Genomic DNA, 23,732 nt, shown 5'->3' with positions numbered 1-23,732 from the left:
CAATCTGATTCATGGCCAATGTCATTGTGCCAACACACAAGTCTGGGGTCAGCGACAGAGGGAGGCATGTTTTGTCTTGTGGCCACGCGCTGAGGGATTAGCTATTTAAAGACTCCGAGTCGGCAGTGGAAATTTCCCATGCCGTCGCTGTAGCGGCAGGAGAGCTGGAGACTAGTATTTAGAGCATCGTCAGTCAGATCGGGGAATGAGCGCTCGCCTCACAACCACTCGAAGATCATACAGAAACGGTTATTGAGGATACAAACAAGACGATTTCTACAACAATTCAAAGAAAATTGCTTGCATATAAGTTATAACTAGGCAACTTCATTTAGTTTGGATCTTTTGAATTCTGCAGGTGAGTTGAACTTTATACTTTCAAAAACATGAATACATCCTAGGCAATTTGTTTTATTGTGTAATATTCTATTTCATAGTTGTATATTGATTGATTATTGATATATATAGCCTATAGATTGTATTCTGAGTTTCTTTTTTGTTTAGGGTGTTTTTGGGTACATGAGCTAGGGGATGAGATCTAAATGGTATAAGATCTTCTTTAAAAATGATTTCTATTATGACTTCTATATTCACGTGTTGGAAACAATAAACATGAGCTGCCATTGTGCATAGAATAAGTTGCACACAATTTCTGATTTGATGGCTAACCTGATAACAAAAAAATAAGAACAAAACAAAACACTCGCAAAATAACCAAACACGCACAAAATGACCAAGTACGCACATTAAGACCGATTAAGGCTACCAACAAGTTGAATGTTGAAGACAATGCAGCCGCAGCTACATTCACAGTACAACAGTACAACTGTGAATGTTGTGATACTATAAGCCGTCTCTCTCGCTCTGTTGACTTGCTCTAGTTTCAATTTCCTCTCAGCAGATTATCCTCCAGCCGTTTTATATAACGGACTGTGTATCTAGCTTACCGGTTGACGTTTCTGGTTGACCGTAACAGGTCTAGCGTGCAGAAAAGTAGCGTCCTCTGGACAGTCACTTGATCGCATGGGAGGTACACTTGCCCTGTTGCCTTAAATGTACTGGTTCAAGCACTGATGCTGTCTGATACTTCGTTATGGCCTATTGGAAGCAACTGTATGTGTCAGTCTCCCTGGCCTTTATGGAAATGCACAAACCTAGTGGAGTTGTGTATCTTGCATGTGTACTTTATTAATGAACAATGGGCTATGTCAAGGGGTCTAGCTCTTTGTGGATAAGTAGTTAGCATGCTTGCCCTAAACCCGCAGGCTCAAACTGGGCTCAAGACCTGATTCCAGCAGTTCCACCTCATTTGTTACACTGGCATTGCATTAGCCATGTGAAATTGAAGCACATCACTTGCAATATGATCATGGATGTGAGTTTACTTGTCAAACCTAATGGGCATATAGTAAAACCAACAACTCTCAATATGCTTAGTTGGGCATGTGGGGGACATGGCTGTTTGTTCCTCATGGACCAGCAGGTGACATTAAGAGTCCTACATTTTCTGAGTTCTGAGATTACTGCGGATCACAAGATGCTTGCTGGCAGTGTGTCCACTTTCTCTCACAGCAATTCCCTGAAGAGACATCTTAAGCCTCCTGGATTTGCTGCTCAAATCCATTGAGAAACGTCGAACAACAAAGCTCAATTATTCGTATGACCCAAACTTTAATGGTGGAAATGAACATGACCAGCGTTGATATGCCCTGTGACACTCAGTTAAAATGAGTTGAAGAGTATGAAGCCGTATTAGTAGGCATTGGATTATGGCTGTTAGATTTTTTGGGTCTTTGGCTCCGGCACAGAGCCAGCTGAAGATTTGGGTCACAGATACTGAATACATTACATTTAAAAGCTCCCTTTGATGAAGTGCCTGCCTTTAGGCAGGACCAATTATGGCTTCGACCAGAGCTGAAATTATTCATTTAATAGTCCAGCCATCAGGTACCTTTAATCATAAGGACAAGGAAGAAACCACCCAAAAGCTATCTCACTCTCTCAGAAAATCTATCAATGCTTTTTCATAATGTAGCTTTACAACCAAACCAAGTTTGGCGTGTTAGGTTTGGAAAAAGAAAATGAGCAAATGTTGCTGGTGCAATTCACTGGAGGGGTAAAAAGTAATTGCATTTTTGAGCAAAGCACATATTTGAAACTGTAGAACATATTCTGGCTGGAAAGTTTACAAAGTTGTGGCAGTTGTTTTCACCTAAATATGCCAGAATTACCTGTGCTAAATACTTTATATATATAACAAATGTGTTCAAAGTTATAAAATGCTGTTCTCTATTTTCAGACTGGCTCCTCTTGCTGCTGCACCCATGGGCGTGAAGGTTCTGCAATGCTTTCCCTGGTACAGGCGCTGTAAAGGCAGGGGCAAGGGAAGACACTGCCCCCCTAATGCCGGTAAGAACACTACAAGACACTCTAGAGGAGAAGTGGGATTCCTTTTATGGGCAGCAGTGGTGGGACTCTGACTTCCCAGTATGAATGTCATGTGAATGTGTTTTTAATCCTCTTCTCTCTCCCCTTCTTGCTCCCTAGTCCCATCCAGAGAGGTGGAGCCTCAGTACTCCCCTGCAGTGTCCTGGGCCAGGGATGATGCTGGAGGGGGGGTGTACCCTGTGTACTTCTCCCACAAGGCCAGAGTGACTTACAGACATCAGATGGAAGGCAACGTTATCGATGCCACCTACTAACCAGCATCCTCTGCATCTAGCACCTACCGCAACCTTCAGCAACCCACTTCATGCCCCAAGCAGCCAATTGTGAGCTCAGAAGCCTCTGCGACTCCAACCAGACTCTCTCTCTCTCGCCCTCACAGACCATGACAGACAGAGGAATCTTACCTTAGCTAGGTCTTTGACTGAAAGTAACATGTCAGGACCATTGGTCACGCGTAATGGTTGGCAAACTGCACTTGTGTGTTGGTGAGGAGCTTCGTTATGTAACCTCAAGGTTGCAGTTAGTTGCTTGGTAGCACCATTGTGAGCTGTATGATTGACATTAGAACATGTTTGACAAATGGGAGAACGTTTTTTTTAGCTAAAGGTTGTGAGACAGGATCTTTGCTTTGTTTACGCTGCCTATTACCGTTCAGTGCATTCTTCATGTCTCCATGTTTTGACGTCATTGTAGTCATTTGTCACTTTATTTATTTGTAGGGTTACATTTGTGTGTGTGTGTGTGTGTGTGTGTGTGTGTGTGTGTGTGTGTGTGTGTGTGTGTGTGTGTGTCTGTGTGTCTGTGTGTCTGTGTGTCTGTGTGTGTGTGCCTTTGATAATGTGATTGTCTGCTTTTATGGTTGCACGTGTAAAGCCTGCTTTGTAGTGGTCCATTGAAAAACCTAACCAGATGATACTGTTACAGTAACTACACTGGATGTGAAAATCTTTATTACTGTAAATTCCTATCTAGCAACTGGTGTTATAGTCTACGGTTGTACAATTTGTTATGATTGTGCAAATGTCAGTTATTACCGTCAATATTGCATTTGTATTGTTTCCGTGAAATAATCAATGAGCGACTAACAATTACAAGACCAATACTGTTATGTAGTGTAACAAATCCAGTGTTCGTTGTGCCGTTTGATTAAAATGTTAACGTCTGTTTCATGTTATTTTTGTTTATCTACCGCTTTGTGTGGGTTGTCTGAATGAGACTGTATATGTTTTGGTACAGGAAAACAAGGGATGTACTTACTGAACAAACAGGCCTCTATGCGAGACTGTAAACGTAGGTTAAAGATTAACATGCAGTGACCTGACATAGGACATGGGGGAGCGGTAGCGATTAAATTGCCCGTGTAAACAAACAACACACGTTTTAGATACGACATGGTAGAAAGGTTATGTCATTTCCATCCACAGTATACCATATGAACTAAGCCATCCGGTGCATCAGATAACACTCCTGGGTGAACATAAAGCAAACGTCATAATACCTGATGTACATGATATCAGAATGAGATCTGATAACATGTTATATAATCATGACAGATTATGATTAAATAGTAACTGCAACTAAAAGGTGAACATGGTCAACCTGAAGAGTGGTTAATAGCCCACATGAATCATCATATCGTAATGATTTTGAAATATATAACTGAGTTTGAAATATGACTATATTGGCCCTACTGTTCTTCTCCCTGGTTAGATATTTGGCAAGAGGCAAGGCAATTCACATCATTTAGTTGTGATAACAACACCATGAATGGCATGGTTGACAGTACAAAATGGCAACAGATATCTGGCCACATGGTGACACTGTTGCATACGAGAAATGTCGAAGCAGTTCCCCGTATGCAGTCAGTCATTTTGTCGTGGTCACGCCAGGCAAAGTGCGTGATCATACATTATAGGCCCATGCATCACTCTAGAGATCCCTATAAGGATTTTATCCTGTATTTTAGTATGAGTGTGTGCTCACTGATCAACTACTCTAGGTTGCATCTAGATTTAAACCCATAACATGTTGTATTTGGTAGCAAGCGTGTTTGGTAGCACAGAGTTGCTGCGCCTGTTTTTGGAATGTCAATAGAAAGACTATTCTATTGTGAATCTGACCACTAGGAGGCGTACAATCACTGTGCAGTAAATTTGTACAGATGACTTCTGAATGTTACATTTTCTTACGGTTAAAGTTCATATGATAAAAACGTATGACCAATGTGTTATAAATCCTTTATTCAGAGACATAAATTACAAATATAAGGTCTGACATTTGAACGTTTATAAAACTACAAAAATAATACAATATAATCATATTATGAGTTGGATAAAAACTGCTGCTATGTGATACCTGTGAGAGACCCTGGAGAATTTGTTTTCATCAATTAAGTTATGGTCATGGAGAATCTTCAGGAAAAACATACTGTGGATCATTCAGTTCATATATCCCATTTTGGCATCATTGCGTTAGTTGTCATGGTATCCTTGGATGAGGCCGGATTTTCTGGCCTCTGATAGGCGGACTGAGGTTTGAGGTTAGCAGGGTTGGTTGTTGATATTGCTCAGCAGTTTGTGATGTGGGGCCTTGTATGGGGCAGTAAAGGCACCAGGTGCCAGTGTGCCACGTCCATCCTCGTTCACCTGGCCCATAATGATGTAGTTTGAACCTGAAAAGGAGATTGATCAACAATATATGGATCAGGCATTTGCAATACTATCTTTCCTGATACAGTATGTGTGTGTATCAGTGGAGGTAGAAATCAGAGGACTGGCTCATTGTAATTCATGGATGGCATGAGGAATGGTATCAAACAACATTGTGTTCATTACAATGAGCCCCTCCTCCGATGTCTACCTCCACCGGCCTTCATGGGTGTGCATGTGTGTATAATGTTGTAGGGTGGGTTACCTCTCCGCAGTAAAGGACACTTCTTGCAAGTTGACTCCAGCTTGACAGACATGGCCTGTCCAGCCTGGGTGATGGTCAGTCGCCCCGCCTTGTAGGCCTTAATGAGCGAGATGCTGACACTCACACGTCCCTGAGGAGCAGGGGTTAGTGCTGTCACCTTCCCTGTGATCACTGGGAGAGAGGAAGGGAGGTGGGGGGGGGGGAGTTAGAGTTAATTAGAATGCTACCTTGGTTGGCTATGGTGTGATGATGCTAGCTCTCTGTGATTTGCTGTGCAGTGTGTGGAACTCACCGAATTCACTGGCACAGAAACTGGTCTTGATGGTTCCATCCCTCTTGCATGCCTTAGCACACAGTGGGTTCAAGGGGACTGTAGAACACAAACAAACACAGATGACACACACAGTTACACACACACAGATACACCCACACCTACTATACACACACCCAGCTCTGGCCACATTAGTGCTCCAGCTTTACTTACCTGGCCTCTTTACCACCACTCTCCCGCCCTGGCCTGGCTTGATTGGTCCACGGGTTCTTACTGGTTTGACTGGTTTGGGTTTGGCGGTGGGCTCCTGGGGCTGTAGTGTTGGGGGGGCTATGTATCTGGCTGTGGTGGTGGTGGGTGGCTGGGTGGTAGTGGTGGTTTTAATGACAGGCAGGATGGGTTTAACAGCAGGCCTGGAGGGGACTGACCCTACATGGGTTCCCGTGTTTCTGTCAGCCGTTGCTGGCCGGGAGCCGCGGGGGTAGCTGGTGTAAGTGGCCATAAAGCCATCAGAGGTCACACTGAGGTCAGACACAAACTGGACCAGTAGCACGTTCCCATTGGTCACGATCGTTCTGTGGGTGGAGACAGAGGGAGGATTGGAGGAGAGCAAGGGAAGACAGTGAGATTAATGGTAACCTAAACAAACAGACAGGGACATAGGCAAATACAAACACATGCAGACACTCAAATTCAAACACATGCATGCAAGCACACACACACACACACACACACACACACACATTTCTATCTTTTACCACTTACTCGGGTATCACTTCTCCACAGTATTTTCCAATACGTCGAGAGTCGTCTTTCTCTCCACCGTTGAAGAATGCCACATAGTCAAAGCGGCAGTAACTGTCCGACTCCAAGTCAAATTTACCAAACGTCACTTCAATCACCTAACCAACATAGACAGAAAAACACATCAGGTTTATGATTTGTGCATAATAGTGACAGCATCATTTGCAGAATGCTATGCATAATAAAGATGGGATGGGAAACTACCATGTCTGGCTCCACTGTGATGAGCCAAGAGCAGCTGATGCCAGCTGGGTAATTCTTGTCAGGCCAGTTGGGTGTCATGACTGAGCCCTGGGACTTTGTCATCTTGCCTCCGCAGAATTGATTTTCTAAAACAAGTCATACAGGCATACCGAATGAAGTCATCTGGAATCATTTAATTTTTTTCTCATTCTCAGTCATTCCTATTAGAAAGAAAGACTTAATAATAATAATAATAATAATAATAATAATAATAATTTATAAAGCGCTTTTCATTATACAAGAATAATCTAAAAGTGCATAGAATAAAAGATAAAATAGAAGAAAAAATGTATATAACCATATCATAAAAATAGCAATCAAAGTCTAGGAGGAAGGGTAGCTTACCATCTACATGTGGTCTCCCTCCATTGAAATAGGCCAGGAAGCCTCTCCCTCCAGTCTCTGTGTCAGACACCATCTCCAGCATCATGGTGTTGGTGGTGGAGATGAGAGAACCAGGCCGGAACGTTCCACAGAACCTTCCTAGCTTCTGCACCATTTTGGAGTGGCCGTTGTACACATCCAAGTAGTCATAGCGACAGAGCGGGTCAGCCTCCAGGTCGAAGATGCGGAAGGAGAGCATGACCACATTGCCCTCTGGGACCTGGAGTTCAGAGAGGGGGCAGAACATGAGTCTTAGAATAAGTTTGTGGGGAAAACGCTGAGTCAGGCATTATATATGTTGTGGGGGCCGGTGACTCACGGTGATGCGCCATAAGCATTTGCTGTTGGGTTTGTAGTAGCTTGGAAATCCCTCGCTGCCCACGAAGCCTGAGTCTGAGACCAAGTCACCTCCACAGTGGAACACTGGCCTGAGAATGAGCAGAGTGAGAACATAGAGTGAAGTTTAATACCATGAGAATAGTAGAGTATATGTTTATCATGGACATGAGGATGTACAGATGAATGTATAAGCACTTTGTGTTGTCCACACACACACACACGCCTATGCACACAGTCACACATTCTTTCTCACACACTCCCACACACACACGCACGCACGCACGCACGCACGCACGCACGCACGCACGCACGCACGCACGCACGCACGCACGCACGCACGCACGCACGCACGCATGCACACACGCACACGCACACACACACACACTAATACTCAGTATTATGATTCACTTCCTCACTAGATTATCTCTAAATCCCTTTAGTACATAGCAATAATGTCTCCCCTTGGAACTTGGGTGTCGGTTACTAGAGACTGAAGACCTGGGGGGTTGTAGACAGGATGGAGACTGGATATAGTTTGTGGGGGGTCATGGCATCCTCCACAAGAGTTTCCTCTTGAAGACCTCCCCTACATTTCTCTGCGTTCTTTTTTTTGTTTATCTTTTTTTATGTCCTCTGCTTATCCCAATCTCAAACTCAACCCCCCAGTCTCCTGCTCAAATATTTAATCCAAGCTTCTTCTCCCAAATAACACATAGTTCCGTTACAACGGAAAATACCCAAGCCTTGACTATTGCCAGCATACTTTCATGGATAATTATATACAGTATATAGCCACAGACTGATAATTATATACAGTATAGTCACAGACTGTCTGATGCTAGGGACAGAATAAACACACTAAGTAAAGGTGCTGAATGTGCTTCTTACAGTTGTGTCTGTTAACAAGTCCTATAGGCAAATTAACTGAATGATATAATCATCCCTACAATTCAGCACACTAAATTAGAAATAGTTTGTTTCAACAATTATCGAGTCGTCAAACGAACAGCAACAAAATAAACTCCTTATAAAGCGAAGAAGCTGAGTCAAATCATTGGAAATGGGGGAGAAAATTTGTTTTCCAGGACTCCAGCCAATGTCATTGACGCCAACTTGAACGTAGACATGTTGAGAAAACTCCTTCTTTTTCACTAAATACGAGCTCAGACTGCAGAACCCCAGCGAAGAGAGACGCCATCTGATGAGAGCCAAGATGTCCAAAGCCAAGCTGTCCTGGTGCAACCCCATGCAGACAGGCAGGCAAGCAGACTCCAAAGCATCAACATCTGTGAGCTCAACCACAGCACACTACAGACCAGTCACAGCTACTGGGACAACAGTGCTGCCATATCCACACCAAAGCAAATCCTAACTTGGCACCCATTACACATCTTAAACCAGACCTAATGACAAAATGTGCATCCTTGTGTATACACTGTGCAATCAATTCAACCAGAGCCTCTTGTGCTTCCTCTTACAAACACACATTCCAAACCCACTAAACCCAGTCACATGCCCCCGCGCCTCACCTGGTGTAGTTGGTCGTCTGTGGTTGGCTCTGTGCCTGAGCCCTGGCTAAACTGAGAGACAGGAGCAGGGAAAGAGCCCAGATACAGCCCTCACACTTCATGATGCAGAGTGTAGACACAGCAACCGGGTAGAGAGATGGGACCAAGACGGGGAGAGGTGAAGGACAGGGGGAGGGAGCCACTAGAGAGGCGGAGAGAAAGAGGAGGAGAGAGAGAGAGAGAGAGAGAGATGTTGAAAGGGTAGAAGGAGCAAGAAGGAGTCATAGAGGGGGGAGGCGACGTGAGGGGGAAGGGAGGGGGGAGGTTAATTATAACCAGATGTTGTCTAAATGTTAACATTGGCCTAGATGCAAAAGAGGGGGCACAAAGAAAAAGAGAGGAGGAAAGCAGAGGAATAGGGACAAGTACCCAACATTGGCTGCAAACTCATTACAAAACTTCTACATAGCATCAAAAAGTATCATTTGCACCGTATTGGATCTGACCATTACTTTTATAGACTTAGCATGTTATGGTTATAGCAGAAGTTATAGCACTTGTCCTAGTTGTCAGTTTTGTTGACAACATGTCTCAGGTACTCCCAGAGAGAGGGCCTGGTGGATCATTATGCTGGCTGCACGGTTGGACGTAGAGCCTGGGGCACAAAGCGGGGGGTGGCACTTTACAAGCAAGTTCCTGTTTCTTTGCATTCCAGTAAGTGCAAGCTTCTGACCAACACCTTGACTGATGTATTCAGAATTATGATTTTTGTGTGATTTTCTCAAGGACATCTAAAAGTCAAAGTTACTAAAGAAGTTGAACTTGAGCCTTTTTTATGGAAATGTGTCTTGAAGCTACTGTCTGGCCTCTTTCCTTGGACCACATTTCCCTAGCCCCCTAGAGCTTCTTTAGCTCCATAGTTTCATAGAGTCAGAAGGGGCTCTATCAACCCCCACAATGCAACAAGACAAGGAAAAACACTCCAGAGGGGGGGAGTGTTCTTCCTCGAAGGTTGCTCTGTTGCAGAACCGACCCTTTGGCCTACATAGCTGGGGCCTGTAGAGGGGGATGCTGTTTCATGAAGCCCATAAAAACAGCCCCACCCAGGGGGACAGATCAACAGCACCATGATCAAAGCCTGGAGGAGGGGGCATAGACAGGCTATACTATCTCATCCCAGTCTCACCACATGGGCACACTGGTTACCAATTTTACAGATGGTCAATCATTTGAACAAGGATTCATCAGCTAATGTATACTGCTATACTGCTTTGAATTGTACTGCTGTTACAGGTAGAGAAATAACAATATTCACCAATGCTATGGAACTGCTGCTTGTTTGAGACTCGGGAAAGGAACTCTGCTGCTACCTCATTCTCCAACCAAGGTGCCTGAACTGAGGAGCAAACTGAAGTGAAGAGGAAATGCATTGTTATTGTATAAAAAAACAATGCATTTCGGCCTGTAGCCATGATAAGGGTGTTTGTTCTTAGCTGGTCTGTAACTCTCCAGTGTGCCGACTGCTGTGTGTGTGAGAGAGCTGAAGCTCTGATAAGAGGGAGAGCAGGAATGTGGTGACGTGCGGAGTCTGCTGGGGGGTGGATGGCGTCTATGTGTTTGCATCTGCTGCTGAAGTGTGGGAGTATGAGTGACCTTAACACCTGGCTGGAGTCCAAGGGTGTAGGCCTCTGCCACGGCTCCAGAACAATCCATCAAGATGGACAGCCATTACTGCAGAGAGAGGGACTACTGCACGAAAAGGGGTGAAGCAATGGGGGAGTAAGAGTCTGTGTTCGGGGAGGGATGGATGGAAAAGGGAGCTTCTATAGCGAGATGGAAACTGAAAAGATGGAGTAAAGGATGGGAGATCAAAAATAAGCAAATTTGGAAATAAAATAGAAAATTGTCTTTCAGTGAGTCATGTTGATTTGTCCCTGCTTGAGACAGAAATCCCAACAGCCAAACCACACCACCACCAACAACCCCTCGGAGGTATGTATGTTGTCTAGAGTTGCACAACATCTCTGGAACCAATGAAGTCAATCTGAGGTGTGTAAAAATGGAAGGGAGAGAGGAAAACTAAAGACTGGAGTGAAGAAAACGGAGAAACGGAGTGACAATAGCCTTCCGGAAACCTGCAATTGTGTGAGACGGTGACAATGTGTGTGAGGCGGTCACAAACTGCCACTGCTCTTCTCAGAAGAACCATAAACCTCTTCTCTGTCATTATGGTTTCACCCAAAAGCAGCTCAAAAAAGATCAGAGTCCACCACAAACACACATTCTTATGGACGTACACACACAGAGAAAACACAAAAGAATGAAACAGTGATTCAAGATTCAAGATTCTTTATTTGTCACGTGCATATAAGTATACAGTGAAATGTTTACTGCTCGTAAGGTAACACGTCTATGCACAAAAATATTCAATCGTGAGTAATGGGTAAATCAAGTTATTCAGAGAAATCCCAGAGGAGCAGAAACAGACATCGAAGCAGACCACAAACTCTGGCAGAATGATGAGAATGATGATTAATTTGTTGGAGAATAACAGTCAAGCAAACCCTGTGCCAGAACGCCAGGTGTCCACACGTCTTCTGGGAAGTATTGTGTTTAGATTTGGATCATACCTTCTACCTTGGGTCATAGCCTCAGTTTTTCCAAAATATGGGTATATAATGTGACCTGTACTTTTGTTTCAATCTAACCTGTGTCGCAGGGGTAAATCAGTACTAGTCTTTATCAGATAATAGACCATGCATACAGTATATGAAAACCACATTAAATTGGTAGGGTTTTCTAGAAGTTTGAGTGCAATATTCCAGATTCTCCTTGTCTAATAATGAAAATGACATACATTTTCAGAGTATATCTTCAGTTCTATAGTGATGCAATGTAAGGCATCTGTTGAAGCTATTCTGCTCTGACTTCATGCTCTAACCATTTGGCCATAATGCCAATATGTCTATGGGTGGAAATAGCGCTGCCACTGGGAGAAAAGTGTCCCTGCCTCCTCTCTCTCACTCTGCCAGTGGCCAGGAGTACTGTCTCTCCCTCCATGTACATGCAAAATGGAGTGGAATGTTCAAAACACTTTGAACTCCTTTTTTGCAACCCCAGAAAGAGAGACGGCAGACCATTTTGATTTAAGAGCGTTGATCTCATGGCTCTTTATTGCTCACAGTTGAGCCCCTCCGCTACCACACTGGGTTTTACACTGACTTAAGACGCGAGCCACAATTTAATCATCCTGCCTGTGGAACCTAAACTGCTGATTTGTTGAGGAGAAGATTCCAGAAATTCTTGGAAAACTAAGGAGTGGGATTAGAATGTGCTCACGCTGAGAGGGTCAGGGACGTCCTCTCTTTCCAGCAATGGAGGAGCCACCCACCCTACACTGTTTCTTTCATAAAATGGATTTATATGGTTATGATGGTTTTATATCAATGCTATTCTAAGGCTATGCATCATCATTGAGAGAATTGTTGATCACACAAGTCAGATCAGGTAAGGTTTTCAGTCAATTCCCTACAGTACAGGGGATACAGTGGAGGTAGAAATCAGAGGCCAGCCTCATTCCAATGAGCCCATCCTCCAATTTCTACCTCCATCAGCCTCCCCTGATGGGATAGTGTTAGAGTGGGGTACACCGTGTAGCACTTATTTAGCTGTAACCTTCATAATTATAATAAGCCGAGAGGTCAGGATGGATAGGTACTTACATATTTGCGGCAAGTTAAAATGATGCCAATGTTTCAAAACAAGTGTTTTGTGTCATCGTAAGATTCTCCTTGAATTCACCACTAACTGTGTATCTACACCCTCGAGTGGTAGGGAAGGCAACAACAGATTTGACAAAACCGAATCCGAATACTGTACCTAGTAGATACTAATCACACCACAAACGCAAAACACATCAGACACTAGAAACAAGAGTATTTTTTAAACGTTTATTATCATATACCAAAATCCCTCGGCGCAAACACAGAATATTGACAAGTGTTTTTTTTTGTTTTATTGAAGTTTTATATGAAGTTAACATTCATAAAATACATAAGGAGAGAGAGAAAGCAGGAATAAGGGATAGACTGAATCCCAAACACAGAGTATCTGACCAATACGACGAGCCTTTTCTCTCTCTCTCTCTCTCTCGTTACCATGGGAACTCCCATCTCTGCTCCAGAGAAATTGGCAATACTTTTTGGACAGAACACCCCATAACACAAACAAAGAACAGAGTATTTGGAAATTCTTTAACATTTTCTTTTGAAATTATGTATTATGTACATCTGGGGAGGGGATAAAATAGTCATGTCTATTGTCTAAAACTGTACATCTTTTTACACAGATTGTGTATCATCATTCTAGAAAAAATTACATTACATGACAAAAACTAAACCCACAAAAACTGTAGTACATCAGCTCTTGGATGGTATACAGACAAACACTGTACAATATCAACTTAGAAAATATTTTGTAGTAAGTATTCTACCAAATACATCCTTCAACATGAATTTAGTATTTAACCATTGTTCTTACCATCACAGATATGACAGCATTTTCCAATATGGACATTGGATCAATAAATTCTATTGCGTTGGTACACACAATAGCATGTAAACGGTCACTACTTTAGGGGAGTAGTGCAGGCACAAATATACAAATAAAGTGAATATTTACAAAGAGATTCCTTTTCTACTCCTAAATGTATACAACACACCTTTTTACAGACAGTGAACTACATTCTCCATCATATGTTACATTTATTCAAACTCAATCAGGTATTCTTTGGCTCCTTATCTATTCCCATACATCCATTTCCATTCTTCAGCAATGACTTTGCCTCTATCTGTTCCAAATCATTGCGCCATTACGTAAAATTGTCTGAGTTATTTTTGGGTCCTCAATTGCCTTTGTCAGCCACAGAAAGCCCTTTCCCTGTCAAGGATGACGTCACCTCGGACTCCTCAGCTGTTTTGCCCTGACTGCTCGTGGCAGCAACGTGTCCGTCCTTCTCCATTGTCCTGTCACCTGTGTCAGCCGTCTGCTGGATGGATGTGTCGGGAGTGTCTGATGCCATGGTGACATGTGTCTCCTGCAGCTGGAGAACCTCTGTTAGGTCGATGTCTTGGAGCTCCTCTTCAAAAGGCCGCGCGGCTGAGGAGGCGGGAGGAGACCCACAGCCAGTACATGACTAAGCACACACACAGAGAGGGGCAGGAAGGGGAGAAGGTTTAGAAAACACATACTCCTTACACCAGTACACTCCTATCTATTCATCCCCATCGCAACCTATTGGCTTCTCGTTGGTAGTCATAACAGCATTGGGATGGTCATCTGTGATTATTTAGATGGCCTTTTTAAATGAATAATCAAAAGTAAAGTGTGACGGTCCCACAGTGGCTGGCTCAGGCAGAGCTGAGAGTGACAGGAATGAAGTTAAGGCGGTCAGTAAGGTCACTTACAGGGGTCATGATGGCATGAGGAAGACGACCAGTCCCCATCCATGGGTGGACCTGAACCAGCTCCCTCTTCTGCTCCTCAGTGAAGCGCGGCTGCTGCTTCTGCACAGCACTCAACATCACCCGATCCTGCCTCAGAACAGTCTCTCTGTCCCTTTAAAAACACGACAAATACTCTCACACACACATCCACAGATATTCCAGTCTGAAGAATCCCAATGAATTCCTACATATCTCACACATGCATGTCTAATACTAATACTTTGAACACCGAATAATATGGTATTATATTCACATGACTCATCATGACTTGTAACCATGACAAGCCAAAGTGGCCATGAAAGACTGCTCACCTGGTGGGCATCTGGTACGTCATCATCACTTTGTCATCCGTGTTAGCCATAAGGAGCCAGATGGGGTCCTGAAGGACATACTTCATCAGCTGGACCTCCTCAGCACCACCTGCTGGCTGCTTATGGGAGTGGTCATTTTCAGACGAGTCGACGCTACCAAAGTACTTGCTGGTGTTGCTGCTTCCTGAAGTTGAAAGGTCAAAGTTTAGCCCACTCTCAACATACTGTATTATATTTGTCTTATCACATTCATGAAAAATGTAATTCAATATGGGATATGTTTTTGTGAGTGTTTGTATGTGTGTTTGCATGTCAACTCTCTACAAATGTCCTATGACAAGGGCAGTAAACGCTGGTTGATTTTGTATGTTTTCCAACTCACTCGTTCCACTTCCTGACGTGCTGCATCCATTAGAGCCAGATCCAGAGGAGCCTGACCCAGAGCCCGAGGACCTGGATCCAGAGGCGGCTGAGCCGGTGCCTGAGCATGCATCCTCCTGCAGCAGTAGGTCCAGCAGGTCACTGGACGTGGACATGGCGTCCTGATTAGACTCATCCGCATCAGCCTGGAGTGAGAGCACAGAGAGAACAAGTGAGACAAGAACAACTCACGAGCCCATCAACACAACTTGTTCTATTCATCAGACAATTAAAGAAAAAGAAAATGGACTGCAGAAGAATTTTTAAAAACTCACGTTATCGTTCTCTTTGAGATCATCTTTAATACTGCTGCGGTTGGCAGAGCCTCCTTGCTTCCCTACCCAATCCTGAGCAGCCACTCCCGGTGGGGGCGGGGTCTGTTGGGTGGACATGCCCTCAGGACGGTTGCTGGGCGTCTCCTCCAGCTGCAGCAGGTTGAGGGGGGAGGAGCATCGTGATTGAAAGAGGGGCGAGTCCGTCCCCTCCAGGGGGTGTTGGCCTGACGACTGAGGGGTACTTGAGCGGGAGGGGCCGCGTTGGATTACGATGGGGTCCAATATCGGTAAGGCCGAGGCGGGAACCCCTGGAATAGCATTTGGGAAAGGGAATGTAGGACTGGGATTGTAAAAGTGTTGGGGTATCTGTTGGGGTATCAGCGACAATGCTGGGTTGAGCTGAGGCGCTAAAGGGTTGAGCTGGGGCGCTAAATGGCTGAGTTGAGCCACCGTGGGATTCAAGTGAGGTATGCCGGCATTAATTTGGGTCATCGTGGGGTTGAATTGAGCCAAACCAGGATTGAGTTGGGTTACTGGTACAGCCTGATTGAATGGCGATAGAGCCTGGTTGAGTTGTGTGAGAGCGGGGTTCAGGTGCGGTATAGCAGTGTTGTATTGAGGTAGGGCAGCATTGAGCTGTGGTACAGCCGCGTTGAGCTGAGGGAACACGTAGTTGGGTAGAACCACCATCATTGGAGGGGGCAGGGGTAGGGGTAACTGAGAGGGATGCATGGAGTACTGGAAGCCTGCCTGGGGGCTGGTGAAGCCCATCTGCAGGCTGGGGTCCACCCCTGGGTGGCCCAGGAGTTGCTGAGGGACAGAGGGGAAGAGGGGGAAGAAGGGAAGGACTCCTGGAGGGTAAGGGGTCACAGCAGGAGGGAGGCTGGCCTGAGAGGCCACAGAGGTGGGCCAGGAGGAGGAGGAGGTCAGGGGTCCCTGCATCATCAAAGGTTGACCGACGGGGAATGCAGGCCCTGGGTGTCCTTCCCCTGCCCTTCTGGAGCTGCTGTTCATGCCTGAACTAGACAGAGGGCGGCCGCCATGCTGGGAGCCCTCCTGCTGATGCTTCAGTCTCTTGCCCCCCCTCCCACGCCTCCGCCCACTACCACCTGCTGGGTAGTCCTGCGAGCTGTGCACTCCTGAAACACACAAAGACCAAGAGAGGCTTGAAATAGTGAAATACATAGCAGTGAAATAATGGATGATGGATTGCCATTTACAGGTAACGAGATCCTTACTTTTCTGTGAGAATTAAAATCTACTGTTTGGTGAGAACTCTTTTCTCCTCCTGGTTGCTACCTACCTTTGGGTGTGGTTGTGTGTCCACGCAGCGGGGGAGGCCCGGGCTCCAGCATGCGCAGCTGGCCCAGGTCCCTGAAGCGGCTGAGGAACACCTGCTCCTCCTGCTGTGTGTGGGCAGACAGCACCTCTTTGGTCAGACCCAACAGGCCTGAACCTCCAGCTGTCCTCCTCCCATATGAGCTGGGCTGGGCTGGGCCGAGGGCCGGGGAGTCACTGTGGTGGTGATGGCGTTAGTGGCTGGGGCTGGAGAGGTGGGCGTGGGAGTCGGGGTCACTGGCGCCTCCTCCATCATAACAATATCTGAAAGAGAGAATGTCAACAATAAACGTGAGATTGGAGGAGGGGAGATTAATGAGGGAGAATGGGTGGAAAAAACATTGAGGGGATAGTCAGTCAAACAAACAGCAAGAGTGTTGTAGCCCACCTGACTCTGGAGGCTTCTTGTCCCCTACGTGGACGATGGTACTACTGAAGCTGCATTGGGAGGTGACGGAGACCACACTCTCAGCTTTGCAGTGCAGTGTCAGAGGGCTCAGTGGATGGGACCCCTGTGGACCCCCCCCTTTAAGGCCTTCATTCACCCCCTGGGCATTCAAATCTGCAGACAAAACCGCATCACATCTAGTTAGATATACTGGTCAAAGTCTACCTAAATCACACCATTTAAAAGAGCACTGGGGCAGGTCAGCATTCCTACAGCATTATGTTCAAATGTGTGTACCTTTAGCTGTTCCTGACAGCTCCCTCTGCTTGTCGTCATCGGAGGTTGATGATGTCGTGCAGGAGGAGGAGCCACATTTCCTCTTCACCGTGTTGGGGACATTGCAGCTCTCCAAGTACCTACAGACAGAAAATGACATATGGCATTACAAAGTGCCCAACACATGGCAATAGCAAGTAGATCATTTCCAAGGTTTACAGCTTCACATGGGCGCGAGAGCGGCCACATACCTTACAATGCTGTCCAGGCAGTTGATCTGCTGGTATGAGTAGGTAGCTGATGGTTCTTTCCTTAGTGGCTGCACTCCCAAAAGCCCTATGGGTCCAAGGTCATTGTTGACCTTCTCGGTCTCCACCAGGGCTACTGAAGAGAGGACAGGGGGGTAATGTACCATTAGTTCTGCATTCTCTCACTGCTATTCCTTATGAAGGTCATATGTGCATGTTCATCTCTCAATAGTCTTTGTATCATTTCAAATGCTCACCACTGGTGGTGTGTTTGCGGAGTGGCGGCCGGTTGCGAGACTCAATAAAGACTTGCTGACCATTGGTCTTCACCATGTGGACGTCCTTACACATCTGCTGGAACGTCATCTGCTAGGGGACAAGAGAAGAGACACATGAGACTGGCTCTGGATGTGCCTGTCTGGGAGTCAGAACTGGCATCAGATTCATGTGTGCATGCGTACGTGATTGCACTTACTGGTCTGTGGGGCTGGATGGCCAGCTTTGAGGGGCTGTTGCTGCCTGAAGATGAGCCTGGACTGGGCTGTTGGTGGTGGTGGGAGCCATGGGAGCTCCCATAGCCCTGCGAGCCAGCGCTGTGCACTGGCTGAACCAGCACACGGTGGATCTGCTCACTCAGCCGGGGGATCTCAGGAGACATGGCCCGCGCCTCCACCTCTCCTCCAGGGGTGAACACATCCTCATTCAGGGGACTCCTGTCAGTGAGCGCAGAGAGAGAGAGAGAGAGGGACACAGGTAAGAGACAAGAAGGTCCCAACAAAGTACCTGAACCACTTGATAGCTATACCAAGATGTTACAATTTAGGGCTGCTAGGGAGGTGAAGATCATTGGAGTTGTTGAGAGGTTCATTCAAGGGGCTACTCACGTTCGCACTTTGTGCCGACCAACGATGAAGGCAACTTTCCGGCTCCAGGGATTGACGAAGGAGGACCAGCTGGTATCAATGGTGAGATACTCCCCATTCCGGGTGCACATACGAAGGGGGGAATGTTCAAAGGGCTGCCCTGCTGACTGAAGAACTGAGGGAGGAACAACACATATGTATGAGTGTCGCCTTTACTTTCACCTAATTCTCTCATTCTGAAAATTACGGAGGATTAAACCCCCCCCCCCCTTGTAAATGTGCCCATTTGCAAAGCTTGTGTACTGAAGTATGTGTATCTATGAGAGGAAAGGATGAAGGGGATAGAGGTACTCACTCTTCTTGTGGATGGCCACCATGAGAGGCCTGTCATCGGGGTGGATGTACATGAGCACAGGAGTCCCCACAAGGTCCTGGGGCAGGTAGCCCAACAGTGGCACAGCCCTACAATACAACAACAATAAAAACATTATTACACACTGCAAACATAACACACACCTGGACCGCCACAGGAAAACGTTCTTCACATAGAAACAGACAGATGGACAATCAAAGAACACTGACCTTTCATCAACCTCCTGAAAGAGACAGCTGGGCGTATGGCTAGTGGTGAAGATCCTCTTGTCCGCTGGAATACGGGGAGCTGGAAGAATAGGGAATGGAGGGAGAGTGAGAGGGGCTGGTTAGCAAAGAACAGAGATAACTCTGGACACACCAGAGTGTGAATTATAGGATAGTTTTTTTGGACCTGTACCGGTTTAGCATTGTTTATATGTGTTTTAGAACTTTGATCAGGCCTGAAAATCTGAAAGTTACATACCCTCGTATCCTGAGTGCACTCTCTCAGCGATGAGCAGGCAGCAGGGCTGGGGCTGGGAGATGTCAGAGTCTCGCAGCGTTAGCTGGTAGGGGGTCAGACGGAAGGGGTAGTATCGCACCTCGCCCTCGGTGTCCCGCCCCCGACTGATGCGGCAGAACATGGATTTCTCCTGAGTACAGTCCACAGGGGAGGTCACTGAGAAAGATGGTAGAAGAAGAAAAGACATTAGCACAAGAGCAATCTCCATACTAGCCAAGTCAAACAGGTTTGTCCATTTCCAACTGAAGTGAATTAAATAGGACTTATGTGAAGGAGTTCAATTCATGCATTTGAGCTCCAATCTGTCTCCTCTTTCTCTCGTCTCTTATGACTTACCAGAGCCAGTGCAGGAGGCCCAGGGAGGCAGACGGCAGGGAGCAGTGCTGCTGTAGAAGGTGCTGACATCCTGGGGTGCCAGGAGCTCAGAGAAGAGCGCCCCCTGCAGTCGCTCAGGCTTACAGCTCAACATAGAGGAAGCCTGGGGGGAGATGTAAACCACCTTCCCAGAGAGGAAGGACACGCCCACAGAGAATGTATCCTGTAAAAGAGAGGTCAAGAAATAAAGAAAGAGGATTAGAGCCACAGTGGTGTTGGGTTTGAGAGCTTTTGGCCTAGTGCAAGTCGACAAAGGTATGGGTATGTAGTTCTAACTTCCTACCGTGTTTTGAAGAGTGTATTCGGAGGTGATGTTGTCCAGTTCCTCCACAGTGAAGGCTGAGAGGTCCAGACTGCAGCCGAGACTCTCCTCCACACTCCACTGGTGATAATACTCTTGATTTGCTAGAGAACAAAACACAGTCAAATCAAAATACAAGCAGATACATGCTAACTGTAGCTAAACGAGATCTGAAACCACATATTCTACGTTTGTTAAACTCAATATCTGCAACTTAGTGACGATGCTTGAGCATCACAATCAACATCCTGCAAAAGGCATCTTTAACCCTGTAGCTACCATAGACATACGGTCACTCATTTACCTCTGACTTGTTTGACGCAATTGAGTGCATACTGCAGGGAGGCCAAGGTGCTGGAGCGTCCTTTTCCCCGATGGTCTGCGGGGACGCGGATCTTCAGCTCCTTCAAGGCCTTCAGCAGCTCTCTCTGGGTCTGCAGCCTGGCTGGCTGGTCACTGCTGCAGCCGCTGGTGGAGGGGTTGTCCTGCTCTGAGCTACCACTCAACAGACTGTAGGCCATGGAGCTGTTGGGAGGGGATGGGCTGTGCGAGTTTGAGCTGAAAGGTAGAAACGACAGTCAGTTATAGCACTGTTGAGCAGACAATTTCATCAGAGGCGTTTGACGTGATTTGTTTTCCATTTTGAGCTATAACACTGGACATTTTCAAAATCTAGCCAGTGTGTATAACTAGCGTGTGTCTAGTCTCCTGTGTCTAATTTCTCACATGCATGGCGTGGTGGGTCTACCACCCATCAGAGAATGTTTGTAATACATGTTTATTATGTTAAATTTGTCACCTCTTGCTTCCTGTTGTCTCCATGGCAGAGTCTTTCCCATTGTGGGAGCTGCAGGTTGACGGCTCACGTCCCATGTGACCTTCGACCTCCCTCTCAGCAGAATCATTCCCGCTTGAGTGGGCGTCAGTATCATCAGAGTTTGACACTTCAGGACCCCTGGAGGAGCTGCCTCCGGATGACCGGATGCGATTTCCATTGGTAGAAGAGCTCCCGCTCAGTCCAGGGGAGCCTACCTCTTGACCCCCCACTGCATCTTCTTCTACACTTACTCCACTAGTGCCATTTCCAGGAGTGATGTATGCATTATCATCACTCATCATAAATCTATATGAGTGGTTTATAATTATTGTTCACCAATAATTCCGTCGAAACAAGGAGATGCGCACCCTACCACAAGGCTGGGCTAATATAATTATTAGATAGAGTCATGGTTTGAGTAAGGAAAAAATTGCGAAACGATCTAAAGATTAAGTGTAGTTTGTTTCAAATACACTGCCCTTATGTTCCTTTCAGGATTGTTCTTGATAGATCTTGAGAGGTATTTCCATTACTTTGTCAGATTAATCTGATTAACCAATTGAAGAAAAATGTGTTCCTCACCTTCCTCACCTCTCCAGTGTTTCACCTGTTGAAAGAAATACAGAAACTTTAATATGCAGTTTTACGTGAGTATACCAGAGTACTCAGTGTAATAGTACAATTTGTCATCCACACTAAACAGAAATCAAATTAGCATTATTTTTGCTTCTCCTTCAAGAAAATCCAGAGTAGATTACTGTCTACATCTAACAATGTAGCTACGTCGAAAATCAAGTAAGCCTATTGTGTCCATACACTTGTCAATACACTTAATATTTAAAAGAATTATTTGGGTACATGACTTAATTTCAAGAGAATCAAGTCATTCAAGTGATCTATACCCTAAATGACTCACACGGAGTCATTTTGTGGTGGTTAAAAGAACTGCATCACTCTGTTCCTATCGATGTATAGCGTAGATAGAGCAATATACCCAACAAACTAATTTAGTCACAGTGAAAAACAATTATCTGACTGTAACAGTTGGTAAAATTCTGTTCGCTTCTGGCTTTAGTCAACTCCCGTGTGTCATGGCATGTGTTGAGGATTTAAGCGCCACCTTGCCAGGATGACACCGGCTGATATTATTGTTGACAGCAGTGAACGCAACGTGCCTTGCGTTTTAGGCTAGGTTCCGCATGCGCCCATGTAATTGTTCTGCTGGACATACAGCCTCCAAACAGTGACTTCGTCACACTTACAATAAACTAAACACAACACAATATTCTAAAGCCAATCTATAAAAACATGTCAGTCATAAACAACAATCCAAATCAATTCCTTCCTGCAGCAAAACTACTTTAAAAAAAATTCTTGACAATATATATATATTTTTTTAAATACAACCAGAAACACAACCTTGTAAAACAAATGATGCGCAAACCGTGAATGGCAAAAACAAGTTGCAACCTTTTGCTACAACTGTATTACTAGGAAGCTAGCCAGCTAGTTTGCTATCTACCGAACTATCACCACAATGCTCATAAAGCTGCCACTCTCACCTTTTTCATCAAGAGAAGGTACGATCCAAGTGAAACAATGATGATCAAAAGCCTTCAACGAAGTATTCAGAAGATTTGAAAACGAATAAAGATCCTTGAAAAACTCGCCCTATCGACACCTATAGCGACATGGTCAACTGACGTTCGCCTGAAAGTACACATAGAACAGCACATTCCCTTTGTACGAGAGTGGGAACACACGCAAAAGCACACGTGCGCACGCCCCTGTCGTGTCCCTTATGTCGCAGTGATTGGTCTCCATCAGGTCCGACTCCGCCCAATTACAATATACCACGCCCATCCATTGCGTTCATTGGTTCTGCCCAACATGCACGGGGCTTTGCTGTCACGTTGCCCCAGCAGTGCTCCGCTATTTCCGACAACCCAGCTAGAACATTGTCTGGATACGTCCCAATACTCAGAACTGAGTCATTTCCTCGTCTCCTTTCCTCGACTCCTTTCCTTTATGGTACCAGCATCAGATACCACTGATCCGTGAACAATTGAAAGGTGTCTTCCCGTCAACGTCATACAGCTATTCATGATCTATAGGCATACAACCATAAAGGAACATGACATTGTGTTAATGCTGTTGCTGTGGCCCAGGCCTATGTTGCACTATACACCACGTGTACAGGCTACACTATACAACAGACCCAGGAATATTTATTTATTTATGAATGGGGGTGACTCAGATTATCAAGAATTTACTGAGGGCCCCATTTCCTAAACTTTGCAAAAAAACAACAACAACAACAACCTAACAACTCTGAATACAGCATGAATTGTACACCATGCAATTGCTACCTTCATTATTGTTTAAACTCCCATTGGATTATGTCCCATCCTGTCCATTTGAAATATTCTGGTTATTTTGGACAACTTGGCTCACTGCTTGCGATTGTTGTGCACAGAGAACATGGGGCCCAGAGAGTTAGTTTGCTGTGGATGAGTCTTTGACACTAATGATATGATGAAGAATCTCCTGGAAACTGTGCTTTGCCAACTTGCTGTGGCTTGCAGAATTAGAAAGGTGTGTCTGAGAGGGCCCGGGGTAAATTTGGGTTCATCACTGGCAGGCTGAATGGGCAAATCCCAGGAAATACTAGGGTTATTTGTATGATACAGGATTACCATTGTGCTACAGACTCTCTTGATGTGTGAACGAAATTGTTTACCTATTACTATTTGTATCACTAGCTTAGCTTACCCACTCCCAATAATGGGCTATAATCTTACATATCACTTCTACTATGATTAACAACTA

At 45.3% G+C, this 23,732-nt stretch overlaps 3 protein-coding genes across 3 annotated transcripts; 1 reads left to right on the top strand and 2 right to left on the bottom strand.

Annotated features, from left to right (window-relative positions):
• Positions 1–271: 271 nt before the first annotated feature.
• On the top strand, positions 272–2,818 carry LOC310819337 (uncharacterized protein C17orf114-like). Its single transcript, XM_083690585.1, has 3 exons — positions 272–358; positions 2,300–2,409; positions 2,548–2,818. Exons 2-3 carry the CDS (start codon positions 2,325–2,327, stop codon positions 2,700–2,702), a joined length of 240 nt encoding a protein of 79 aa, XP_083546711.1. The 5' UTR covers positions 272–358; positions 2,300–2,324; the 3' UTR covers positions 2,703–2,818.
• A 1,855-nt stretch (positions 2,819–4,673) lies between these two features.
• pcolcea (procollagen C-endopeptidase enhancer a) lies at positions 4,674–9,058 on the bottom strand. The gene is made up of 9 exons (XM_083685918.1): positions 8,932–9,058; positions 7,383–7,491; positions 7,025–7,283; positions 6,641–6,765; positions 6,398–6,534; positions 5,846–6,207; positions 5,654–5,731; positions 5,362–5,532; positions 4,674–5,119 (listed from the first exon to the last, which is right to left on the bottom strand). The coding sequence occupies exons 1-9, from the start codon at positions 9,030–9,032 to the stop codon at positions 4,989–4,991; spliced, it is 1,473 nt and encodes a 490-aa protein (XP_083542044.1). The 5' UTR covers positions 9,033–9,058; the 3' UTR covers positions 4,674–4,988.
• Positions 9,059–12,910: 3,852 nt separating this feature from the next.
• Positions 12,911–22,595, bottom strand: LOC310825102 (period circadian protein homolog 1-like). The gene is given in 21 exon segments (XM_083697561.1): positions 12,911–14,104; positions 14,376–14,526; positions 14,726–14,909; positions 15,108–15,291; positions 15,421–16,559; positions 16,724–16,885; positions 16,888–17,022; positions 17,147–17,320; positions 17,444–17,562; positions 17,674–17,806; positions 17,928–18,039; positions 18,146–18,383; positions 18,555–18,708; positions 18,889–18,995; positions 19,116–19,194; positions 19,372–19,566; positions 19,747–19,948; positions 20,069–20,190; positions 20,391–20,644; positions 20,886–21,510; positions 22,466–22,595. Coding segments are annotated over 20 exon segments (4,455 nt in total). The 5' UTR covers positions 21,206–21,510; positions 22,466–22,595; the 3' UTR covers positions 12,911–13,813.
• Positions 22,596–23,732: the final 1,137 nt, after the last annotated feature.

Source organism: Argentina silus (assembly GCF_951799395.1).
Source record: "Argentina silus genome assembly, chromosome: 2".
Taxonomy (NCBI): Eukaryota; Metazoa; Chordata; class Actinopteri; order Argentiniformes; family Argentinidae; genus Argentina; species Argentina silus.
This window is presented reverse-complemented; position numbering and strand designations above follow the sequence as displayed.